This window comes from Megascapheus bottae, chromosome 16 (genome assembly GCF_031878675.1).
Source record: "Megascapheus bottae isolate mThoBot1 chromosome 16, mThoBot2.hap1, whole genome shotgun sequence".
Taxonomy (NCBI): domain Eukaryota; kingdom Metazoa; phylum Chordata; class Mammalia; order Rodentia; family Geomyidae; genus Megascapheus; species Megascapheus bottae.
Genome location: NC_143524.1, coordinates 52,146,151 through 52,171,691, shown reverse-complemented (window position 1 = coordinate 52,171,691; position 25,541 = coordinate 52,146,151). Strand labels below are relative to the sequence as shown.

The window sequence follows — 25,541 nt, the reverse complement described above, 5'->3', positions numbered from 1 at the left end:
TTCATTGTAGCAATAAGAACACAGTCTTAGGAATGTTTGCTTCTAGATTGTGTAGCAACTTCATAAGGTGTTTTAATAGTTGCCATTTTGGTCCCTTCACTGAAACCTCTCAACTCCTGCATGCCATGACACCTTGAGTTTTCTTTAGTTTACTTACATTTGATACTTGAGAGGGCAAGGAACCCAAGTCTGCCATGGCTCTGATGCTAAAAGTGCAGTCCCCACCTCTGGCCAGTGATCTACACACGTCAACCATGAAGAGTAATGGTTAATCAAACACTTACTAAGCAAATGAGGGAGCTAGTAATAGCTTAGGCAGGATATGGGAAGACTTTATAAGAGGACATTCTATGTGACATTTAGGAAACAGTCTAACAGTGTGAAGGAGAGTATGCTACATGTTTTATGTATGTGGAGAGGCTGTGCTCATGGATATAGGCAAGGTAGGGAGTGCAACTGACAGCTGGAAGCTGCTTCCCCACGTTTTCCCTGTTCTCTCACCAACTCAGTATCAAACACTTCCATGAAAAAAAAAAATCTCTTTTTTTCTTGTTTGCCAGTCTTAGGGCTTGAACTCAGGAGTCTGGGCACTGTCCCTGAGCTTCTTTTTGCTCAAGGTTAGCATTGTACCACTAGAGCCACAATGCCACTTCCAACTTTTTCTGTTCATGTGGTACTAGAATCAAACTCATGCAAGTACTCTATCACTAAGCCACATTCTCAGCCCCTTGGAAAAATCTTTAAATCCCATTTTCTCCACAGAAACTTTTCTAGCTTTTCCTTGAGAGATCTTCAAGGACGCTGACAATTTCAGAGTAATTTTTGTACCTTTTAAAAATTGTATTTTTAGTTTTATATCATGTAGTTATTTTTGTTCTCATATCACCACTAAACCCTAAATCCCACTGGAGAAGGGATAAGTACCTATAAAGTGGTTATTATATGGTTACTTTTGAAGTACCTTTGCTCCTTGACCTGATGACCATGGAAAATTCCTTAAGCCCAAGTGTAAAGTGCAGAAAATAATATTTACCTTAAAGATTGTCTGAAGTGTGATGTAGCTTCAAATTATTTCTTAAAGGAGAAATTTGCATATCAGGATTTCTGGTTCACCCCATCTCTCACACAACCATACCAGGCTGATAATATGCAAAGGGGTCTCTAACAAAGATGAACTAAATCCCTGGAAGGGTGGTAAAGAGAGTTTGAGGGGAAATTTGGGAAATGTAGTGAGCAGAAGTGCTTAGCACCCAAGAAACAGTATTTCCAGTGATACAGTTCTAGAAGGTATTCCATCAAGTAAATAGTGATCAATGATGGCTGTTAAGAAGATTTCTGTCTATCTCATCATAACCACTCTACCACAGTGATTTCTGTGATTATGCCTATCTTCCAACATGTAGAAATGCCTCTGAAGTTCCTCGTGGGGCGTTAGCTCTTTGATTTATTATTATTAAATAACTGTACAAAAGAGTTTAATTTCTGTGAGTCAGATTATGAGTACAGTGCATCTTGATCAGAGTTGCCATTTTCATCATTCTTCACCAACTTTCCTCATCCCTCTCCCTCCCTCAGGTGGCAGGGGCTCTTTAATCTGATTTCGAAAAGAAATAATACGTTTATTTACATACACATGCAGTAGCTGCATTACAAAATATTCAAAGAATAATAAAATCAACACCATAAGAATGAAATTTTAAATCATTTGAAATACCTTTTTATACACAACTCATTAATCTGGACCTTCACTAATTTAGCACGTGCCTTTAGCACTTGCCGTACCAACAGTGTAGGAAGCCAAAGTTGACCTCATCCATTTTTCTAAAAGCTTGTGTAGAGTGAAATATACACAGTATATAAGCAATCACAGCCTGTCTCAGTTAATCATACAATGAAAACCAACTGTGATAAGTGTTATAAGGAAAAAGAATGGAGTTCCTTGAGAAAGTAAGACTACAAAGAAGGCTAAGGAAAGGATTTTTTAAGATAGGACCTTTTTTTTTTTTTTGCTAGTCCTGGGGCTTGAGCTCAGGGACTGAGCATTGTCCTTGAGCTTTTCCTCAAGGCTAGGATTCTACCACTTGAGCCACAGCACCACTTCTAGCTTTTTTCTATATATGTGGTACCAAGGAATCGAACCCAGGTTTTCGTGCATGCTATGCAAGCACTCTATCTCTAGGCCAAACTCCTGGCTCCAAAATAGTACCTTATAGACAAAGTAAAAGATAAGTAAAAATCAGATCAAAAATAAGAAATGTTGCATAATAAATGGATTAGAAATAGGAACACTTGTTTCTTCCAAGTTTCTCAACTACTAAGTGATGACATAATGAGAAAATTATGACATGCAACATACTTACTGCAATGTCTGCAATTCATTCAACACTAGCCATTGTTGCTATTGCGTTGGATGTAATTATTCCTGGGGTTTAGCATGCATATATATATATATATATATATATATATATATATATCAGGTACCACTGAAAGCATGTTAAAAAAAAGTGCCAAGAGAATATGTGTCAAGACATGTGAAGGGGCTGAGACTTGTGAGCTAGCAAGTTAGCTCTGTCAGCCTGTCACGAATAATGACAAAAGATGCAAGACTTTCGAGAAAAGACTTTATTATTCATAATAGTAACTATATAAGTTTCCTGAGCCTCATTCTCATGGGGCAACAGAAAGAAGGCCTTTGAGGCTTGCAAGTGTTTTGTGTTGCATTACAGGAAAGGGCCTTTTAGCATAGGGAACCTGAATGTTCTTTAAGTACTAAGCCAGCTGGTGGTGCTAGGCAGAAAATAAACCTATTCCTTGCTTCAGAGAAGGACACTATCTCTGTTGTTCAAGGCTATACTCTATACAAATTTTGAAAAGATAGTTCAGAACAAAGGTAGTCAGTGCCTCTGCTACTAAGATGGGAAGAGATGCAAGAGACTCATAAAGATTGTCTCCTAAGAATTATACGATCAGATCTGATTTTTACATGATCGTTCGGAAGGCTGTTACACTCATTAGGACTCATATAATTTTACATCTTCTACTTCCTTTTTCACATCATAAGCACTTATGCCAAACTGCCACATTGTATTTACAACAGTAACTTTTAATGATTATACAATATATCCATAAAGATTCATTTAGCAAGTCTCCTAGTATGGGAAATTTCCTTTACTCCCAATTTTTGAAAATGATCAGAGCACATTTATTTTAAATGCTATTTGCTTAAAAGTATCAAGTAATGTATTTTGCTGAAGTAATGTATAATAATTTGGGAGGTGGCATGAGAAGGTTAGGTGCTGATGTTGCACATTTATCTAAAATTCATAAAAGAATTCATAGTGGAATGTGTTCAACCCAGATACCCAAACTTTGTGGTCCAGGTTAATAAAATGCTCAAAATATACATACAATGGATTTTACTTGCTTGCTTAACATGCACGAGACCTTGGGTTCAATTCCTCAGTACCACATTAAGAAAAAAAGAAGTTCCTTTCCTTTCCTTTCTTTTCCTTTCCTTTCCTTTCCTTTTGCCTGGGCTTTCACCAGGCTAGTGTTCTACCCTGAGCCACCACACCACTTCTGGCTTTTTCAATGTATGCAGTGTTGTACCCAGAGGAGGGGTCCCCCAAAGGAGACCACCAAGATCGAGGCGTCCGAGCCACTTCTGGCCTTTTCTGTGTATGAGGTACTGAGAAATGGAACCCAGGGCTTTGCACAGGCTAGTCAGGCATTCTACCTCTAGGCCATGCTCCTGGCCCGTAAGTTTCTTTTGATGAATTCCTGCCCACCTCTGATGATAAGCAAAATCTTTGGACATCTCTACCTACTAACGGTTTCCATGTAAAATGGACCTCTCTGTTTACTTCCCAATTTTAAATTGACATTCATATCTTAATGATTAGCAAGTCATTTCATATTTTTTTTTGCCAGTCTGGGGCTTGAGCTCAGGGCCTGAGCACCGTCCTTGGATTTTCCTCAAGGCTAGTGTTCTACCCTGAGCCACCACACCACTTCTGGCTTTTTCAATGTATGTGGTGTTGTACCCAGAGGAGGGGTCCCCCAAAGAAGACCACCGAGATCGAGTCGTCCGAAATGCAACAGCAAGAGTTTATTGCAGGATACAAGCCAGGCAGGAAACTCCTATGCAGGCACTCAGCTCAGCGAGGCTGGGAGGAGTTGCTAGTCAGGTTTTACACAGTCTATTTAAAGGCAAAAATCACAAACAATTGGGAGGCAAGTTAGAGGTGACATTCTACAGTTGCCGAAGACCACAAACAATTGTTAATTATGGTCCAGAAGTTCCTTTCAGATAAGGGGACTTATTTATTAACTGTTCTTTCCTATTTACGTAGCCTCTGGATTCTCAGAAGCTTCTCTTCGAAACTCCTATCTATGAGTCAAGCTGAGTTTCTAGTCCACTTACTGGAAGGGGAATAATTTTGAGTCTGGGGGTAATTGTTTTTTATCCCCACATGTGGTACCCAGGAATCGAACCTGGGTCTTTGTGCATGCTAGGCAGGCACTCTACCACTAGGCCAAACTCCCGGCCCTTGTTTCATATTTCAATTAGAAAGTGTACTACCAGCATAGCATTAGTTAGAATGGGGCATGATCAAGCACAATGCTCCTGTTTACTGCTATGGAAATGACAAATAAATTCAAGGAGCCGTGGCTGAAACTAGGTGGAATGTGAAGCTAGGTGGAATGTGGTGAATAGAGATATGATTTAGTATTTGAAAAGAGCTGTGCTGAAGGGAATGACCGCAGTGGAATGAGAGAAATGCATGTAAGTCATCCAGGTTGACACTGGAGTTATTGCATCTCAGAGTCATGTCCACTACCTGAATGAAGCTTTAAGGTCATCTCCAATGTCTCCTCCAATCCCCCAGGCTCTGCCTTCTTCTCCCTTGTAGGGATGGGAAACTCAGTCTCCAAAAAATCAGTCTCTCCAGTCTACAGTACCTCCCATCAATCCTCATGATTAGATGGATCTTCTTTAAGAGGCTCTCTTGTCCAGTTCTATATGACTCTTGCCCATTGCCTTTAGTGCTATTTATGAAGAGGGAACAAAGTAAATACCTATTGCCTAGTCCACATAAGCAGATTGCCTATGTTTATCATTTGCATATTGTTTTCCTCCTCTAGGTTAACTGCCACCAACACCTTCCCTGGCTTCTTATGTGGTATGATCTGAAAGAACTTGCACCTTGGGGCTGGGAATGTGGCCTAGTTGATCAAGTGCTAGCCTAGCCTTCTGAGGCCCTGGGTTCAATTCCTTTTTACTATATAAATGAAAATAAAGAAAGAACCTGTATCCTGATTTTCAGTCTAAACATTATATGTATTTTCCAAATCGAAACCTGACTGATGGCTGATGGAGTAGATCTAGTTCCTATTCTTTCCTTGGTTTTGATGCTACCTTCATTAATGTAGCATATTTATATCCACATAACATTTTGAGTCATTTCATACAAGTTGTTAAACCCTTTATTGTAAAAGTTTATTTGTCCAAGAAAGAAAGGCTGGTGGTTTGTGTTAGTGAAGTTAGTGCCTATGGCCTAAGTAAGACAAAGCAATTAAAAAGATGTCAAACATATTAAGTTCTAAATAAGCAGGTTAATTTTACTACTATTTTTAACCTTTCCCCTACCAAGTATCACTATGAAAAAGAAAACAGGTTTTTGTTTTGTTTTGTTTTGCCAATCCTGGTACTTGAACTCAGGGCACTGTCCTTGGGCTAGAGCTCTATCACATTAACCACAGCATCACTTATGGCTTTTTCAATGTATGTAGTACTGAAGAATCAAGCTTGGGTCTTTGTGCATGCTAGGCATGCACTCTAGGCCAAATTCCCAGGCCATAGTTTTGTTTTGTTGTTTGTTTACTTGATTCATTTTAATCACTGCCTTAGCTCTACATTCAAAAGAGTTTTTGATACATATTAGGCTTACAGAAAATATTTGTGAACTCAATAAATAGGCAAATAATTTAATATGACTAATAGTTTCTCTAATTTTTCCACCTTTTGCTGGAGAGATGTGTGGCACTCTACCCTCTAGAGTGACAAACAGTATTTCAATAGTCAAGTAAATTTAAAGGTTGATTCAGAGAATGAAGACTCAAATACAAAGTTCAAAGTAGTCTACTATTTTAATATCACTGTTGTGATTGAAGATCCAGTTTGGGTCCTTGATTTTACTTCAACAGTCCATGTGGGTTCAAATAGATAAAGGTATTGAAAACCAAGAGTATCTCTCTTTGGGGACAGTGTGTGTCTTTCCTTTTAATTGCATGCGTGTGAGTTCTATTTGGTTTTAATCTTTCATTTGCTTAATTTATTTGTATTTTTTACCAAAGCTTCACATTAAGTGGATATAAAGTATCTATAGTACACATGTAAAGAACTGGCTGATAAAAATACTTCCAGCTTGAAAAACTAAAGCTATTTCCTCTAAAATCAGGAAATAGACAAGAATGCCCACTCTCTCCATTCCTCTTCAATACAATATTAGAATTCCTAGACAGAGCAATAAGGCAAGAAGCAAACATAAAGGGGATCCAAATAGGGAAGGAGAAAGTAAAACCTTCCCTCTTTGCAGATGACATGATTCTGTATTTAAAGAACCCTATAGACTCCACTCCCAAGTTACTACTTTGGCAAAGTAGTAGGGTATAAAGTTAACACTCAAAAATCAACTGCTTACCTGTATGCCAACAATGAGAAGAGTGAGGCAGAAATCAGGAAAGCAATTCCTTTTGCAATAGCCTTAAAGAAAAGAAATATATAGGAATTAACTGAGGATGTAAAGGAACTTTATGATGAAAACTTTAAAAACTGAAAAAGGAAATTAAAACAGAACTAAGGAAGTGGAAAAACCTCCCATGCTCCTGGATTGGAAGAATTGACATGGTGAAAATGGCAGTTCTGCCAAGGGCTATCTGCAAATTCAGTGCAATACCCATCAATATCCCAATGCCATTCTTTAATAAAATAGAGGAAGGAATCCAAAAATGCATAACATTTTTGCATAGCAAAAATAATCCTTAGCAGAAAGAACAATACTGGAGAACTATCAATGCCAAACTTCAGACTCTATTGCAGAGCTACAGTAATCAAAACACCTTAGTACTGGCACAAGCATAGGTCTGAGGACAAATGGAATAGAACTAAAGATCCAGAAATCAACCTACAAACCTATGACTACCTAATCTTTGATAAGGGAGCCAAAGAAATAACATGGAAGAAAGACAACCTCTTTAACAAATTGTGCTGGCAGAATTGGTTAAGCACCTGTAGAAAACTAAAGCTGGATCCTTATGTGTCACCTGCACCAGAATTAATTCCAAATAGACCAAAGACCTCGAGGTAAAAGCAGATACACTGAAAACTTTACTAGAAGGATTAGGGGATACTCTAGGACTCCTTGGCACAGCTCAAAACTTTCTTAATGAAGACCCAGAAACACAACAAATTAAAGAAAGTTTGGACAAATGGGACTGCATTAAACTGCAGAGCTGAATGGCAAAGGACATAGCTAGCAAGTTAAATAGAAAGCCCACAGAGTGAGAGAAGATCTTCAATAGCTATATAACAGACAGGGGCCTCATATCTAAAATATATCAACAGCTAAAAAATGGAATCTCTCCAAAACAAATTCTGAAAGAAACAACCATCCCCTTAAAAGGTGGGCTAAAGATTAAAGAGACTTCTCTGAAGAGGAAATAAAAATGTCCTTATAGACACATGAAGAAATGCTTGACATCTCTGGCCATATAACAAATGTCAATCTACACAACTTTGAGATTCCAGTTAGAATGGCCATGATCAAGAAATCTAATAACAACAGATGCTGCAGAGATCACTACTACACTGTTGGTGGGAGTGCAAACTCATTCGACCACTGCGGAAAGCAGTATGGCATGCCTCAAAAGACTAAACATAGAGCTCCCCTATGACCCAGCAATCTCACTCCTTGGCATTTACCCAAATGTCCAGAAACAAGGACATACTAAATCCACTAGCAAAGTGATGTTCCTTGCAGCACTATTTACCATAGCAAAGATATAGAACCAACCCAGATGCCCCTCAGTAGATGATTGGATCAAAAAGATGTGGTATTTATACCCAATGGAATTCTGTGCTGCCATCAGAAAGAATGACAATGCTCCATTCATAAAGAAATAGACAGACTTGAGAAAAATCATATTAAGTGAAGAAAGCTAGACCCAAAGGAACATAAGCTCCATGGCTTCCCTCATTTGTAATAATCACATCCACACTGTAGAATGTGTCCATGACACTGAACTTGATGTCAAGATGTCTGTCCATCTTGTAGTTCCTCAGATTTATGGGCTGGAGAGAAAAGCATGCCCCGACCACGAATGTCCTTGTCAGTGGCACCAACACTTAAACAGGGGGTCCTTCCAGGAGAAAACTTCTGTAAAGGCACTGGAAACTCAGAGCTGAGAAAATACAAGTGCTTAGTGATATACCATACAACTAACCCTCTATTTTCTGTCAATATGAAGTTTCTATACCATTTATTTATTTATTTGGATCAACCTTTGCTTTTGGTTGGTTGACTTGTGAAACAGGGCATCCATACAGCCCAGGCTGGCTTTGAACTTACAGTCCTCCTGGCTCAGTCTCAGATTCTCCAGTGCTGGTATCATAGGTATGCTCCATCAAGCTTCATATTTTGTAAGGTTCAGCAATCTACAATAGTGCCAGTAATTAGAGGATGTATTAAGATGTTAAGAATACTTATTTATGAGGTTATTTTATTTCTTTTCCTTTTGTCTTTAACCAAAGCAAGTGTGGCTGATTCATATTTCTCAAAACTAACCCGAGTGGCATTTGATCATAGTCATAGTGTGCTTCTCAGTGTGGACAAACTAGAACTCAGTAATTTCATGCCCAGCTGCCTTACTGACTTTCAGCCTTGTTTAAACAGCACCAGAGATGGGCTGCAGTAAACTCTGTGGCACTGTGCATGGCCCGTGGTATAAATCTCCTTCTATAGCAGTCTCCAATAAGACACAAGGTTACTGAAGCAAACCAAAATCCATTGATTGCCATTTTTTCAGATAATAAACTCTCATATTTTATATGATGAAGATCCACCACTGTGTTCTTAAGTAGACAATAAATGGAGTTCTCTTATTTGTATTGCTTTTTTTTGCCATGAAATATAGAATGGCTGAGAGAGAGTATGTATTCATTTCCACCTTCCTTGAGAACATTCTGTGCATCAGTTTCCTGGTTCATTTAGTAAGTGGTTTTTATTAAATGCAATCAAGTGGCATATTGGACAAAAGTGATTATTTTCCCTTCAGATTCCTGACTAAAATAACGTGACAGCTATTTTAGTGTTCAGCTCAACAGAAAGGAACCATGAGTGGCCTGCGGTTAAGGGATTCAGCACTTGATATGGTTGTTCTCTTCAGTTTACCTAGGGATAATACTCGTTTGAAAAGGCTGTCTCACTAGTATGTGGAAACGCCTTCATGAAAACATGTCTGTGTGCTAGAAGACCAGCTTAACAGTTACAAGGTTCCTAGATCTCATTACACTTTGAATGTATGACTTAGTCTTGAAGGATTGGATGGCAGGCAACTGAGAAGGAAACAGTATCAGAGACTATGTCTCTTGAAATCAACTTTGATTCTATTAGCTTACCTAAATTAAATGGAGAATGTCCCATTGTTACATTTCCCCACCTGCTTGTAATTATGTTCCAACATTTATCTCACCTCTTCTATCTCTCTCTTTACCCTTCTTCCCTTTCCCAAAACAACTTCATCAGGTCTCATTGTCCTATTTTCATAGATAAAATAAGTCTACTTTAACCACATTCATTCTTTCATATTTCTTGTTAGCCCACCCTCCTCCCACTGATACCCATTTTCTTTTTTTTTTTTCAGTTGTGGGACTTGAACTCTGGGCCTGCATGCTGTCCCTGAGCTCTTACAGCTCAAGGCTATCGCTCTACCATTTTTGCCACAGCACCACTTCTGGCTTCCTGGTTGTTAACTGGAGATAAGATAAGCATGGATTTTCATGCTTAGGCTGGCTTTGAACCTCGATCCTCAGATCTCAGTCTCATGAGTAGCTAGGATAACAGTGTGAGCTACTGGTGCCCAGCTCATCCACCTTCTGAAAGGCCTGTTTTTCTTTCCTTGTCCTCTGATCTCATATTGATTAACATCAGGGCTCTTTATGCTGTTTCCACATATAGTTGTACAATATCTTAAAATTACTTCCCTTTATTTCACTTTTCCCTTCCCCTTCTTATCCTAAGTAGTAACTTATTTAACGTCTTTTTTTTTTTTTTGCCAGTTTTGGGCCTTGAATTCAGGGCCTGAGCACCATCTCTTTTGCTCAAGGCAAATTCTCTATAACTTGAGCCAAAGCTCCACTACTGGCATTTTCTGCATTTTCTGTTAATGTGGCACTGAGGAATTGAATCTAGGGTTTCATGCATCTACACAAACACTCCACCTCATTTTCTGTTTCTCTCATTTTCTGTTTTATGTTATGCATATAAAGAGATGAGAGATAACATAGTACATTAAGGACAACAATCACTCATTATATGGCTTTTGTTTCTATGTCCTAGCGGTCCTTTCATTTAGCGTCATACTATATGGCCTTATGTATCTAGGTTTTGCTCTATTGCAGATCGCTGGTAGTAGAGCCCAACGTTTCTACTGATTATGACAAATGAGGGAAAGCATTAAGCCTATGTTCTTTTGAGTCTGGCTTACTTCACTTAATATAATTTTTTCTAAGTCTTTCCATTTCCCAAAAAATGGGGCAATGTCATTCTTTCTGACAGCAGCATAGAATTCCATTGTGTACAAATACCACATTTTGTTGATCCACTCATCAACTGAGGGACATCTCGGTTGGTTTCATATCTTTGCTATGGTAAATACTGCTGCAATGAACATCACTTTGCTACTGGATTTAATATGTCTTCTTTCTGGATAATTGGGTATATGCCAAGTAGTGGAATTGCTGGGTCATAGGGGAGCTCTATGTTTAGTCTTTTGAGGAACTGCCATACTGTTTTCCATAGTGGTTGAATGAGTTTTCACTCCCACCAACAGTGTAGTAGTGATCCCTCCTGGCCACATCCCCTCCAGCATCTGTTGTTATTAGATTTCTTGATCATGACCATTCTAACTGGAGTGAGGTAGAATCTTAGAGTTGTTTTGATTTGCATTTCTTTTTATTTTTTTATTGTAATTAATAGAAGGGTTACATGAGATTTGCCAGATAGATGGTGCAATAATTCCCATAAATTGATACCTTTTCATATGTCTTGGTCCCCATTTCCCCCCCCCACCCACACCCCTCATCTTGTTTTCCCCCCTTCCCTATCCAATTTCAAATAACCAAATACAAATATATCTGATATATCAAGTAACAAAGTGAGATACTGTAACAATATGAGATAACCAAGGGATGTCTGATTTGCATTTCTATTATGACCAGAGATGTTGAGCATTTCTTCATGTGTCTATAGGCCATTTTTGTTTCTTCTTCACAGAAGACTCTTCTTTAAGTCTTTGGCCCATCTTTTAATGGGATGGTTGTTACTTTGGATATTAGTTTTGGAGTAATTGAATTTTTTGAGCTATTTATGTTGGGTGGGAGATGCTATTCCTTGATTTGACATTTTTCTTGAGTTTCTTGTTCTGCCCATTTGAAAATGGGAGCAAGATTAATACTGAACAAGATTATAATTTTTCAGATATAACCAACCTAGATGGGAAGAGGGGAAAACCAAGATGGGTGGGGGTGTGTGTGTGGGGGGGAAATGGGTACCAAGACATGTGAAAGGGTATCAATGTACGTGAATTAATGCACCTTCTATCTGGCAAATATCATGTAACCCTTTTACTAATTACAATAAAAAATGCAAAAAAATAAAATAAAATAAATAAAAATAAATAAAAAAAATAACCAACCTAGACCTTTTTAGTTGGCTGACAATAGATGTTCGCTCTTTTAGATTGGTAATATCACTCTCTTTCTTTTCGTGCACTTACATACAAATCTAATACAACCACAGATTACCGATTTATAACAAAAACAATAAGCCCCTCAATCCAATTTCTATTGTATTTAAGTCCCTCTGGACCTAAAGTATAGTTGAACACCTAGATACACAGCATTGCTCAACAACCATCAAATGTAGATCCATGCATTATAAGAGTTGAAGGATGAACAGAGGACCAGAGATAGAAAAATAATAAGAAAGACGACAAGGGAGGTAAGAAAAGAATAATGCAGGAGTGTAAGATTATTATAGTAATGAAGAAAAAGTATACGGTAAGGATAACTGATCTAAGGTGATAGGTAGAATATTTGAGTAGAAAGTTTAGATGAACTTAGATAAAACTTATGAAAATAAGAAGAATTAAGAAGAATATAGAGAGAAAAGAGGGAGGTAGATACCACATCTTCATGATCCATACTATGTATTTTTTAAGTCTAATTTCAACTTATGTGTCAAAATATGTGATATCCTGATTTGGGGGTGGGACTTATCTTCTCCTGCTTAGCATGGTGTCCTCCAATTGCACCCATTTTTCTGCAAATTTCGTGACTTCATTTTTTATAACTATGCAATATCGTATAGTCAATAGTTCTGTATACACTTATATATATGCATGTGTACACATATAAGCATGTATATATACATATACATATGCATTCATATGTGTATCTGAATACACATATATGATTGTCATGTCTTCTGTATTCATCTATTGTTTGGGCATCTCATCTTGTTTAGTTGTTTAGCTATTGTGAAGAATGTTGCAATAAACATAGATAAGAGCTGGGTGTGGTGGATCACGTCTGAAATTGTAGCGACTCAGGAGGCTGAGATCTGAGGATTGCAGTTCAAAGCCAGCCCAGGCACTAAAAAGTTCATGAGACTCTTATCTCCAGTTAACCACCAGAAAGCCAGAAGTGGCACTGTGGCTCAAGGGGTAGGGTAGTATCCTTGAAGTGAAGAGCTCAGGGACAACACCCAGGCCCAGAGTTCAAGTCCGACGACATAGACATGTAGGGATGTGTTTGTGTGTGTGTGTGTGTGTTGTGTGTGTGTGTGTGTGTATTTCTGGCCACAAGTACTTCAGATATATCCCCAAGAGTAGTACAGTGCAGTCATTAAGCATGGCCCTGAGTTCACATCCCAATATTACCACGAGAAAAAGTATCAGTTCTGTATTGTACTTTATAATGATTAATATTTATAATATTTATTTCCAAATATGTCCCTTCAATTAAATAATATTAGTATTCTCTAATTATAATACTGTTAGTAGAAGCTTAGCTAAATAAATGACCATAGAGCTACCTTGACCACAATCAACTTAAAGAGAATCTAAGAGACAGAGATAATTCTTGCTTTGGAAGTATAAAGGGTGACCATCAGAATTGAACATTTGGCCTCTTACTAATGTTATCTATTAACAGTAAGATGGCAACCACTGTGAAACATGTGCGTGAAAAAATCAATGAGGAAAATAAATTATAGAATAAGATCCGTTCTTCATTGAAATTAACATCCAGCAAAATGGTAGAAGGCAAAGTCCCATTTATTTGCCTGGTCACCTTTTCGGGTGTACTAATGTCAGATCCATTTGGGTCACAGAAAGGTTCTGAGGAGACGGGTTTCTGAAAAAGCTAGGATTGGAAGCCTTGGAACTTACTTTTGCCTTTTTAGAACTGTTTCTTCTCATGGCTTGTCCAGCTGTTTAAAACCTGTGTAGCATAGAATGGTCTTTGTAAAGTACTACACAGGCTATATTTTAACTTAGCTTCCATTTGTTTCTGAACTTCCTTCTACCTTCGTTTGACCTGGGTTTCAGATTTAAGTGCTTTAAGGACATCAGCAAACATTGACTAAAATCTCCTTGAAGCTGCCTCTTTCCCAGCACTGAGGCCTGCCCGTCCCTTTAGCAACCCTGGCCTACTTGGTCTTGTCACCACATCTGTAAATCAGCTTCTGGTTCTTCTTATAGTCATTGTAGGAATACTTATGGCTTTCAAGCACCTGTACTTTATTCCTTTTGAAAAAACAGAACTGTCTTACTAGGGTTAGACTCCAATTTCTCACTTTCTAGATTTTTGTGCTTCTTATTTCTTTTTTTTTTTCTTTGTTGTTGATTTATTTTTCTGCTCTGATTTTGTAGAATGAGGTTTCACACATTTGTGTAAGTCTTTTTCCATAAGTACAATCACAAAGGTGTTCATAGATTCTCAACTTTGGAGTTGATTTCTATGAGCAAAACTTAGATTTTTGTTACCAGGTTCACATCCTATTTCCCTTCCCAAATCTCTGCTATAACAGCAGAGACACTTAGGTGTCTCTATTAATTATTGATGAAGCCATAACACTAGTGAAAGTGAAAGGAGGTTATGAGAAAGTTACTCCCATTCCAGACACATCAACTAGAATTATCTCCCTAAACTGAAACATATGGCACTCAGTGTACAGACAATTGTCCTGGATAAATCAGCTAAACCATTGTTTGTTTCAACAATGTTTTTTATTGTAATATATAGAGGGGTTACAGTTATATTCACCAGAGAGTAAATGCATTACTTCTCACACATTGATACCCTTTCTCATGTTTTTGTCCCCATTTCTCTCTTCCCCACCCCCTCCCAATCATCTTGTTTCCCCCCTTCCCTTTCATATTTCAAATAAGCAAATAAACATATATACAATATGCCAGGTATCAAAGTCAGATACTGTAACAATATGAGATTAACCAAAGGGCAACAAAAGAGAAGAGAAACAACATAGTACATTAAGAACAACAATCACATGATATAAAGCTCTTGTTTTCATATCCTGGAGATCCCTTTCATTTAGCCTCATCCTATATGACCTTATGTATCTAGGTTTGGCACTCTTGTAATCCTCTGCTAGGAGAGTTCCAGATGTATACTAATTATTACAAATGAAGAGAAACCATTGAGCCTGTGTTCCTTTGGGTCTGGCTTACTTCACTTAATATGATTTTTTCCAAGTCTTTCCATTTCTTTTCATGCTTCTTCTTACTAACATATCTATCCTAATGTTACCCTGGGTCTCTATGTCCAACATTAATTAATCCTAGTTCCCTCAAATCCACTATTCTTCTTTCTCAGTACAAATTCCTACCATTAACTGAATGAGGAACAGGGGCTACTCCTTGCTTGCCTTCCATGGCTGCCAAACCCTGCAGATTCATCCTTCTAGTGTCCCTTGTTTCTTGTCATGTTCTCCTTCTTAATGCTCATTATTTGTTTCAGTAGTTATACACACCATATAACTTGATCCAATCATCTACTGAGGGGCATCTGAGTCGGTTCCATATCTTCGCTATGATAAATAATGCTGCAATGAACATCATTGTGCTAGTTAGCCCAATTTTATCTTTACCCATTGTGTACATAAATCAGAATACACCCTGATAACCTTTTAATAATCTGTAACTATTATGTTAGTCGGAAAGTAATTATTTGTAGAAAATTACATTCTTTCTTAACTTCTACTTAGCCATTCCTGAATGTTTTACCTTCAAATTTGTTAAATAAATCCACCCTCTAACCCATACTAAATTATTTAAGTTTAAGCACTTACTTATTTTCTCCATTATGATAATTTGGTACTTGTAGATTTCTTCCATTTTCTTCCACTTTCATAATATTGCCAGATTTGTCTTTCTGAATCAAGAGTTGTCACCATGGTGAATTCCCTTAACCAAGTTTGGAGAGGCCACCCATTGCTGGTAGAATAGCATATAGACTTCTTGGCAAGGTGTTCATGGCTCTCAGGATCCAGTTCTGTCAGCTTCCTGGCTTCACCCTTCTCCACTCCACTCTTGAGCCCAGATGCTCAGAATTCCCAGAACATATCACAACTTCTGACCCTTTGTAGTGTTGACCATGTTCTTCTAACTCCTCAAAATATCTTCCCATTTTTATACATCTTTCTAAGCATAGTTTGATTTGCCGATCAAATACACCTGGGAATTTGTTTTTAAATGTTATTTATAGGGACCCAGGCCATTTGGGTTATGAGCTTTCAACATCCTCTTTTCTCATCTGATATTTACTCAAGACTATAATATTGAAGAATCAAAAATTCATACTAAGAATACAACACAATCTCTGGCATATGAGAAGTATCCAGTTAACCTCAGTTAAACATAATAAACATGTAAATAATCATGCACAAAACTCATGGCAAATATCAAAGAGTTGGCAGGAGGAATACTGAGCCTCCTGATGGAAGGTAAGTGTTTGGATTATATCGCATCAGAGGTGGTTCATACCTGTAATCCCAGCTATTCAGAAGCCTGAAATCTGAGGATCACAGCTCAAAGTCAGCCTAGGTAGGAAAGTCTGTGAGACTCCTGTCTTCGAGGTGCATACAGGGCTGTGGCTCAATTGCTACAGTCCCAGCCTTGAGTGAAAGCATTCGGGCCCTGAGTTGAAGCCCTAATACTGGCATTAAGGAAAAAAAAGTAACAGTGATTGAATGTGTGAATCAAGAAATACTCAGAGGGAAAATAAAAATGAAGAACAAAGTATTAATAAATCAATGAATGACACAAATATTCAAGAGAAAAGTCAAGAGTTTAATAGGACAGGAAAAATGATGAATTTTTTGTAAGTAAAGGAAATGACCATATTGACTATACCTCAGTAATTATTAAAGTTATAAATGGGTCCTTATCCATCAATTCCATGCCTTATTATTATTATCCCATTAATAACTATATATAAAAATGATTTGCGCTTTCATTTCAAATCATAGTTTTACGATTTTAAGAGGAAATACTGCTCATTATGGTATACACACCGCTTGCTTAAAGAAAGGAAATTAACAAACCATTTAATACCATGTTCAAGTATGATGCTCAGAAATACAAGCAATAGAAATACATCCTTAAATACAAACTTAAATATAAGCAATAGAAATGCATCCTTCAGCTCCATCGGGGTGTTGTTTCTCTAGACAACTGCTTGAGAGTCTTGTGCTTAGAAAATCAGACTTTTGGGGGAGGAGCCTCTAGAGATCTGCCTCACCTGTATTCACTGACAGTGTGATTTCAACAGCCAATAGAGCTGCTGCATCTCTCTGCATTGTCAACTGTCTTACAAAGATGTACCTTGACATATCTGATTTAGCTCCTCAGCCAAGCTACCTAAATAGAATCAGTGGCATAGGTTTCTTCCTTCCAGTTGCAGAGAACTCATCAGCACCCATGCTGTGCTGTGATGCTGGGACTTCCTCATATCCCCTTCTTCCCACTCACCATTTATGGCCACTTAACTGTTGTATATGCCCAGGACTTCTTACTAGTTCAGACCGTGTTAACAGGATAGAGAAGTTGCTCTATGTCAAATGATGACCACAAATATAATATTGAGAAGACACTAACAAGGAAAATTTTTGTTTTGTTTTGTTTCAGAAGTGTGTGTGTGTGTGTGTGTGTGTGTGTGTGTGTGTGTGTGTGTGTGTGTGTATTTGTATGTGTGTATTGATGCTGATGCTTGAAATCAAGGCCTCATGCTCTCACTTGGCTATTTTGTTCAAGGCTGGTGCTCTACCCTTTGAGTCACACCTCCATTTACAACTCTTTACTGGTTAGTTGAAAAAGAGTCTCATAGCCTTGACTGCCCTGGCTGGCTTCACTAAAGTCTTCAGTTCTCAGGCTCCTGAGTAGCTAGGATCACAGGTGTGAACCACAGGGGCTAACTGAAAGTTTTCATTTCACATTTCTGTAAGATCCTGTGGATTATATCAGAGGAGCAAGCATTTTCATATGAGCCAACCTGAGTTCCATTCAGATTAACTACTAGCTAGGAGATCTGAGACTTTATTTGTTTAATTTCTATCAAAAATGTGAGGCTTTTCCAGTAGACAGAATTCAATCCATGAAAAAGACATCCATGAAGTAATTTTCCAATACCAGATCTGGACTGAAACTGAGCAGATAATAAGCTCAACACCCTACTCTGAAAGTTCATGTAACTTAGTAAAAGAAAAGATATGAAAATGAGTCAGGATGATGTAATCTGGGTGCTGTAATGGCAATAAGGAAGGTTTAGATGTGAACCCAGAGGGGGCTACACTAGCTATGCCAGAGAAACTTAGGGCCCCATAATGAGCTGCTTCACAAGCAGGGATGCTGAAGTAGGTCTAAAGGCTTGCAATTTGCACATAAAGATTTATAAGATAGAGCTCTTTCTAAGCCCTTAGCTCTCCAGTATTGAAAGCCTTTCATTTTAGCTATGCTTTTTTTCCTTGATATTCCTTCTGGCTGACCTCTTTGCCCTAAGAGTTGAAAAAGCCAGGCAGTGGATTTTTCTTAGTCATATAGCTCTGAGACACACTAGATGTCTTAAGTTATATGGAGAGGATAGAACCTGCCTTGCCCTGAGAAGAAGAGGTTTGTTGATTGGTAAAATATCAGTTTTCACTGGCAGGTAAGTCCTGATACCCACCTCGCCCTCCCAGTATGTACTCCCTGCAAGGATGGCTTAGCTATCTGTGGATAGCAAAATTTTGCTTAGTCTTCAAGTTGGATAATTCATCCTATTTGTTTGCCAAGTGTAAAAAGGATAATTACATGTTATAAAAGGATCTATTTGTTTCACTGCTTCCATGTTCTGAGAAATCAGCTGACTTCACATGTGTTGTATATAAGGAGTCAAGTGAACTCTTGATGAGATTTTTTGAATTTAAGTGTCACTGAAACTTTAAAAGGAACATTACTGGTATCCCGTAGGTTAGAATAATAGTTGTAAATGTATTGAAAGTGGAAATTATGGAATTGTTTTTGTACTCATTGTGTGGTCTGGACCAGTGATGAAGATGGTTTCAGGGATTTCAATTGCTTATTAATCTTCGTTAGTAAGTACCATTGATCTTTACCCAAAATGAACTATTGATACTTTCTAAACCAGCAGAAGACAAATGATTAAGGAAGGATAAGACAATATCTAGGAATTACAATTAGCAAATAAACACATAGAAGCAATAATGGTTCTCCATGAAAGCAGAGGAGGAGCTGTCTGGAAAAAGAAAGTGACTAGAGAGAAGAGGAACTGGAGAGGGTCGCAGGAGTGAATATAGCCAAAGAACCTTACATATCATATACAAATATAAAATGCCATATGAAACCTATTTTTGTACACTTAATATTTTAATAAGAAGAAAAATTGTTAAAGCTCGTGTGGTAAGACACACCTGTGATCCCAGCTACTCAGGAGAGAGAGTAGGCTGATCTTGAAGTTCAAGGCCAGCCCAGACAAAATTAGCAAGAACTTAATCTCAACAGGACAAGGAAAGTTGAGGGAATTGCTCAAGTGATGTTTGCCCAGAAAGTGTGAAACCCTAGATTCAATCCCAGTGCCTCAAAAAGTCTTTTAAATGGTGATTCTCATTAATAAAGGAATGCTCATTGCAAATATAAGGTTCACTTTGCATCTATATATTCCATTTACAGAGAGTTTAAAAATTATGTTAAAGCTGCTACAGTGAAGGTGAAATGACATAAACACTTTTTAGATGCAATAAAATGGGGCAAAGCTTCTGAAAAGCAATTAATCAATGAAGCCAGGTGCCAGTAGCTCACACCTATGATCCTAGCTGAGATTTGAGGATCTAAGCCAGCCTGAGTAGGAAACTCTTAGCTATAATTGACCACACAAACCCAGAAGTAGATCTGTGGCTCAAGTGGACCACAACAGCTCAGGGACCCAAGTTCAAGTCTCAGGACGAGCACAAACCAATAAATTGTTTCTACTTAATGAAATACATCTGAAGTAAAGGAAATTGTAGAATAAGGATAAAGTAATTGGTACTAACAGACATTGTAGTGTGGCTTATGATATTAAAATTATAATATAAAATAATATAATAATATCTATAATGAATGGTTAAATAAATGTATGTCTTCATATAATGCAATGCCAATATAATACCAAGATAATAATTCTGAAGAATCTGTTGAAATTATTAAACTATATTAAGAAAATATCATAGGTCTGGGATTATGGCTTAGTGATGAAGTGCTTTCCTAGCATACATGAGGCCCTGGGTTCAATTCCTTGGTACCACATTAAAAACAGACCAAAAAAGTCATTAAATAAACCATAAAAATAAAACAAAATATTTTTAAGAAAATATACCAGAAAATTACAATATACCAGAAAAATGTAAGAAAATAGGCTGGTATCTCAAGTATATATCATGATACCAGCTTTAACATTTATTAGCATATATGAAAGTATATATATATATATATACAGAGAAGCATGTATACATATATGAATATATGTTTATATAGTTCTGTGAAATATATGTGACATACACATAAGTGTGAACATATGCTTGCTTGGCTTGATGATCAATTACATGTAAATTCTAAGATTTAATAAAATTATGAATGAGATATTTTGCTTTCTCTTTATTTCCATAAATTTCTAAAAAGTAAATTTATTGTATATATCAAAGTATAAAACATCATATTGTAAGACATAATTAGATAGTAAATGAAGTGAATTAATGTGTTTAACATCTCCAGTAGTGACCCTTTCATTTAGATTGTTTTGAGGGCAAGAAGAGCCAAGATCTCAGCATGACTAGTATTTTATTACCTTGGGTTGTATATTAGGCCATTATGCTTCTTTTTATTTCCACTGATTTTATAATGTTTTAATACATACAATATATTATAACTTGATATTTATCACCAAAGCTACATTCTGTACAGAATCACATGCCTTTTGGTATTGACAACATCACTAACTTACAGAGTCTACATAATTGTTCTTATTTAGCATCAAACATCTCAAAGTATACAATCTGCTCAATTATATTACTGTCTCTATTTAACAAATAGTTCTTGTCATATGATAGCCTTTATCCTGCACCTATTGAATAAGAATCTTATAGGGAAAGCATTGTAGCTGAAGCCCATTAAAAAAAAAAAGGTGTTCATAGAGGTTGAAGTTGGTTAAAAAGATTACACTGATAGATGTGATTAAATCAAGATCTGAACTTAGGTCATTTGGCCTCACAGTCCAAGTCCTAATTGCAGTCCTGTTTTTTCCCCTGGTTATTTTTTTTTTTTTGCCAGTCGTGGGCTTGATCTCAGGGCCTGACCACTGTCCTTGGACTTTCCTCAATGCTAGAGCTCTACCACTTGAGCCTCAGCACCATTTCTGGCTTTTTTTTCTATGTATGTGGTACCGAGGAATCGAACCTGGGTCTTTGTGCATTCTAGGCAAGCACTCTACCACTAGGCCAAACTCCCGGCCCCTTACTACATATTTTACCAATATCTGTGGTGCTTTTGCATTATGAGGAGTTCATGGAATGAAATGTACAGCTCTAAATTTAAAAAAAAAAAAAGTTCATTTTCTAAGCTCCAGTTAGGATTCAAAACCTTGTTTCCTTAGCCTTAGACAAATGTCAACCATGTCACTATGCTAGTTACAGAAAGACACAACCATATGCTAGTTACAGAAAGACACCATTTGTCATTGTAATGACCGAAGGGCAATCTCTGCAGCCCACAAAGATGGGCTGTCTGTCTGTGGCACTGACAGAGTTTTCAACATATGCTGAGAAATCCAGGAGCTTGGCTAAGTTACCTAATATTCCAAGACATTTAATTCCAATTTGCCTTTGTAGTTGTATATATGTACACACATGTTCCCATACTACCTGTGTATGTAACTGTTTCAATTAAAATACTAATATCACAAACTAAAACTCAACATTCATGTATACTTTATCGATGTTTAAACGTATTTTAAAGCAAACACTTCATTCAGTAAAGGTTAGATATTATCATTGTTATTTCTAATACTTAGCTACAAAATCAATCTTTTCTTGTTACATGAAACCAAAACCAAATAAGAAACTGCATTAGATACTAAAACTAACATGGAGCTGGAAGGCCCATTTTTAAAGATTTTGTGTTCATAAAACAACTACATTATTAATTTTACAAAGTTCAAATTCTAAGTTACATAGTTCATATTTGTAAAATTTGAATTAAAAATATGTATTCCAAACACTACTATAATTAAAAGATTAGGTTCCATATAAAATTCTGTTACTATGAAAAAAATATTCCCCAACTTAAATATATAGCATCAAAATTAAATTTATGTTTTTATGCTCTGTTATCGCTTCCTAAGAAGGAGATTATCTTTTCTAAATATGATTGTTTCTTTTTCATGCCTACTTAGCATTTAAAGGCTATTTTAGAGTAATGCACAATGAAATCAGATTACAGGCAATCATTAAATTCTTATCTGGGTTAAAGTGGTATGTTTTGTGAATGGATCTACTAATCATTAAAGATTTATTAATCTCTTTTTTTCTTTCAAGAGTGTCTCTTTTCTTGACAAGAACTGAGTGAAATCGACAAAGGCATATTAAATAAATGATCCATGTTTTCTTTCTTTCTATCTTTCTTGATAGTCATTCCCAACACAGCACTGCAACCCGCCAGCCTTCAGTGACTCTGCAACGGGCCATCTCCCTCGAAGGGTAAGACACCAATTCTCTTTTAAACTACACTGTACAGACTTTGGGTATAAAGTCCTCCCCACTGTCTCCCTTCTTTCTCTTCATCTCCCTACTCCTTCATTCCACTAACCCAGTAATTATATATGACACTCAAGTTATGTACCAATTCTTTCCCTTCAGAGGGATAAAAACCTACTCGCTTTCAAAGGGCCCATTGTATAATGTGAATGACAGAAATGTGAACATACACTTATAGTCCAGTGTAAACACTACACCAATTGGGAGGGAAGGATAAGAAGAGTGCTTGACAGAGAATGGGCATGAAAGGCGGAGTAGTCTCAGCTTAGAGCAGTTTCTGAGACAGAGCTCTTAACTTCTTTTGAGATACATCACTGGCCTCAGCTAGAACTCTCTACATGAGAGCTGAATTGTTCGCATAACACTACAAGTCCCTGGATATTCTTTCAAGGCGAAAGGAACGAAATGAACATGTAGCATAAAACAGGTACAAAGATAGCCCTATGGCATAATACCTTTGTTGATTCTAAAAGAAATTAAGAAATTGTTTCATAGGAATACTAACACAGTAGCACAGCATGGATTTGAGATGAAAATCAGTCTCCAATATACAGCTCGAACCCTATAATATGCATGAAAAGCTTTATTGAGGGCACTGGTTACACAATTTATAAAACCAATTCAAGCCTACTTACACAAAGCAAAGAATTTCCTAGGGCAAAAAACATTATGATAAACAATGAAAATTAGCTCTAATCTTAGAAATCATTTAATAGGTCAGGTGCTAGTGACTCATGTCTATAATACTTGATGCTCAGGAAGCTGAAATCTGAGGATGTTGATTCCAAGCCAGCTCAGGCAGGAAAGTCTATGAGACTCTTACCTGCAATTAACCACCCAAAAATCCTGAAGTGGAGCTGTAGCTCAAGTGGTACAGCGTTAGATTTGAGCACAAAAGCTCCAGAAAGTTCCCAGGCCCTGATATCAAGCCCCAGGAATGGCAAAAAAAAAAAAAAACCCAAGAGCTGGGTGCACTGGCTCAAGCCTGTAATCCTAGCTACTCAAGAGGCTGAGATCTGAGAATCAAGGTTCTAAGCCAGACACAAAAGGACCTGAGACTCTTATCTACAGTTAATCTCTAGAAAACAGGAGTGGGGCTTGACTCAAGAAGTAGGACGATAGCCTTGAGCTGAAGAGCTCAGGGACAACTCCCAGCCCAGGGGTAGGGTTATAGCTTTGAGCTGAAGAGCTCAGGGACAGCACCCAGGCCAAGTTCAAGGCCCATAACCCACAAAAGAAAGAAAGAGAGAGAGAGAGAGAGAGAGAGAGAGAGAGAGAGAGAGAGAGAGAGAGAGAGAGAGAGAGAGAGAGAGAGAGAGAGAGAAAGATAGAAGAGAGAGGGGGAGGGAGGGAAGGAAGAGGGGAAGGAGGGAAGGGAGGGAGGAGGGAGGGAGAGAGGAAGGAAGGGAAGGGAAGGAAGAGAGAAGGAAGAAGAAACAGAAAGAAACAAAAAATCATTTTGGTCATTAACATGAAAATTTCTTCTCAAAATACTATTAGTGGGCTGGGAGTTTGGCTTAGTGGTAGAGTGCTTGCCTAGTATGCATGAAGGCCCCGGGTTCGATTCCTCGGTACCACATATATAGAAAAAAAGCTGGAAGTGGTGCTGTGGCTCAAGGGTAGAGCTCTAGCCTTAAGAAAAGTCCAAGGACAGTGCCAGGCCCTCAGTTCAAGCCCCACAGCTGGCAAAAAAAAAATACTATTAGTGACATTTTCCATCTAAAGCTATTTCCAAGCCTTTCATTTCTTTTCTCTCTTAATTAACAAAATCTTATGAGTACTTGTAAATAAGCATTTTGTTTTGGTGTTCTCCCTTGAGTTTGATGGTCTCTGCTGTAAATGTAATCTCAACTTCTAGTTCTCTGATAAGATAAAGATGCAAAGGGAAACAGAATATTGACCAACTTTTTCCAAAAGCAGCAGATCCATAGTAGACATTCAATAATTAGCACTAGTTGAACATACTTAGTTCACTAGGCTTTAAAGAAAAAAGTATAGTCAGCAAAATAAACACCAGCAAATAGTAGGGTTGAGAGGGAGTAGGCAAATAAGGAGAAGAAGCAGGGGAGAGAATGAAGCCAAAATTCAATGTATACCCTACAAAGATTCAAAAAGTGAGAGGAGTAGGTTGGGAGGGATGGCTAAAAATGTTGAAAGGGGTAACCTCAGTCAAGATGTCCTGTATTTATAAACTCATTTGTTGAATATCAACTTCTGTATACAACTGAGATAATTAAAAAGAAATGTTTTTGTTTTTGTCCTTTCTGGGGCTTGAACTCTGAGTCTGAGAGCTGTCCCTGAGCTCTTCAGCTCAAGGCTAGTGTTCTACCACTTCACACCACAGTGTCAACTTCAGATTTTTCTGGTGGTTAATTGGAGATAAGAATCTCATGAACTTTCCTTCCCTACCTGACTTTGAACCATGATCCTCAGATCTCAGCCTCCTGAGTAGCTAGGCATGAGCTACCAGTGCCCAGCTAACAAAAATATTTTTAAATAACTAAATAAAATAGCTGATTGCGGGTGGCTTATGCTTGTAATCCTAGCTACTCAGGAACCTGAGCTCTGACGATTACAGTTTAAAGCCAGCTGAGCAGGAAAGTCCATGAAACTTTTATCACCAATTAACCACCAAAAAGCCAGAAATGGAGTGGTGGCTGAATTGGTAGAGTCCTAGCCTTGAACAATAAGACTCTAATAACAACACCCAGTCCCTGAGTTCCAGATCAGCACATAAGCACACACACACACACACACACACACACACACACACACACACACACACACACACACACACACACAGTGTTAAATGCAGATTAATTTGAAGGCCTACTTTGAATATTAATTCTAAAACATATTATTTAAAGATTTCTAAATACAAAACAAAAATCATTG

The 25,541-nt window shown here is 37.5% G+C and overlaps 1 protein-coding gene across 21 annotated transcripts in view; it reads left to right on the top strand.

Moving 5' to 3' along the window:
* The window catches only part of Dlg2 (discs large MAGUK scaffold protein 2), a 1,918,473-nt gene that overhangs the window by 1,515,868 nt on the left and 377,064 nt on the right, over positions 1-25,541 (top strand). For all 21 annotated transcript variants that reach the window (XM_090348516.1, XM_090348525.1, XM_090348524.1 and 18 more), the window contains one exon: positions 22,521-22,589. In XM_090348516.1, the coding sequence (XP_090204642.1) occupies positions 22,521-22,589 (69 nt within the window). The remainder of the gene's footprint in view (positions 1-22,520; positions 22,590-25,541) is intronic.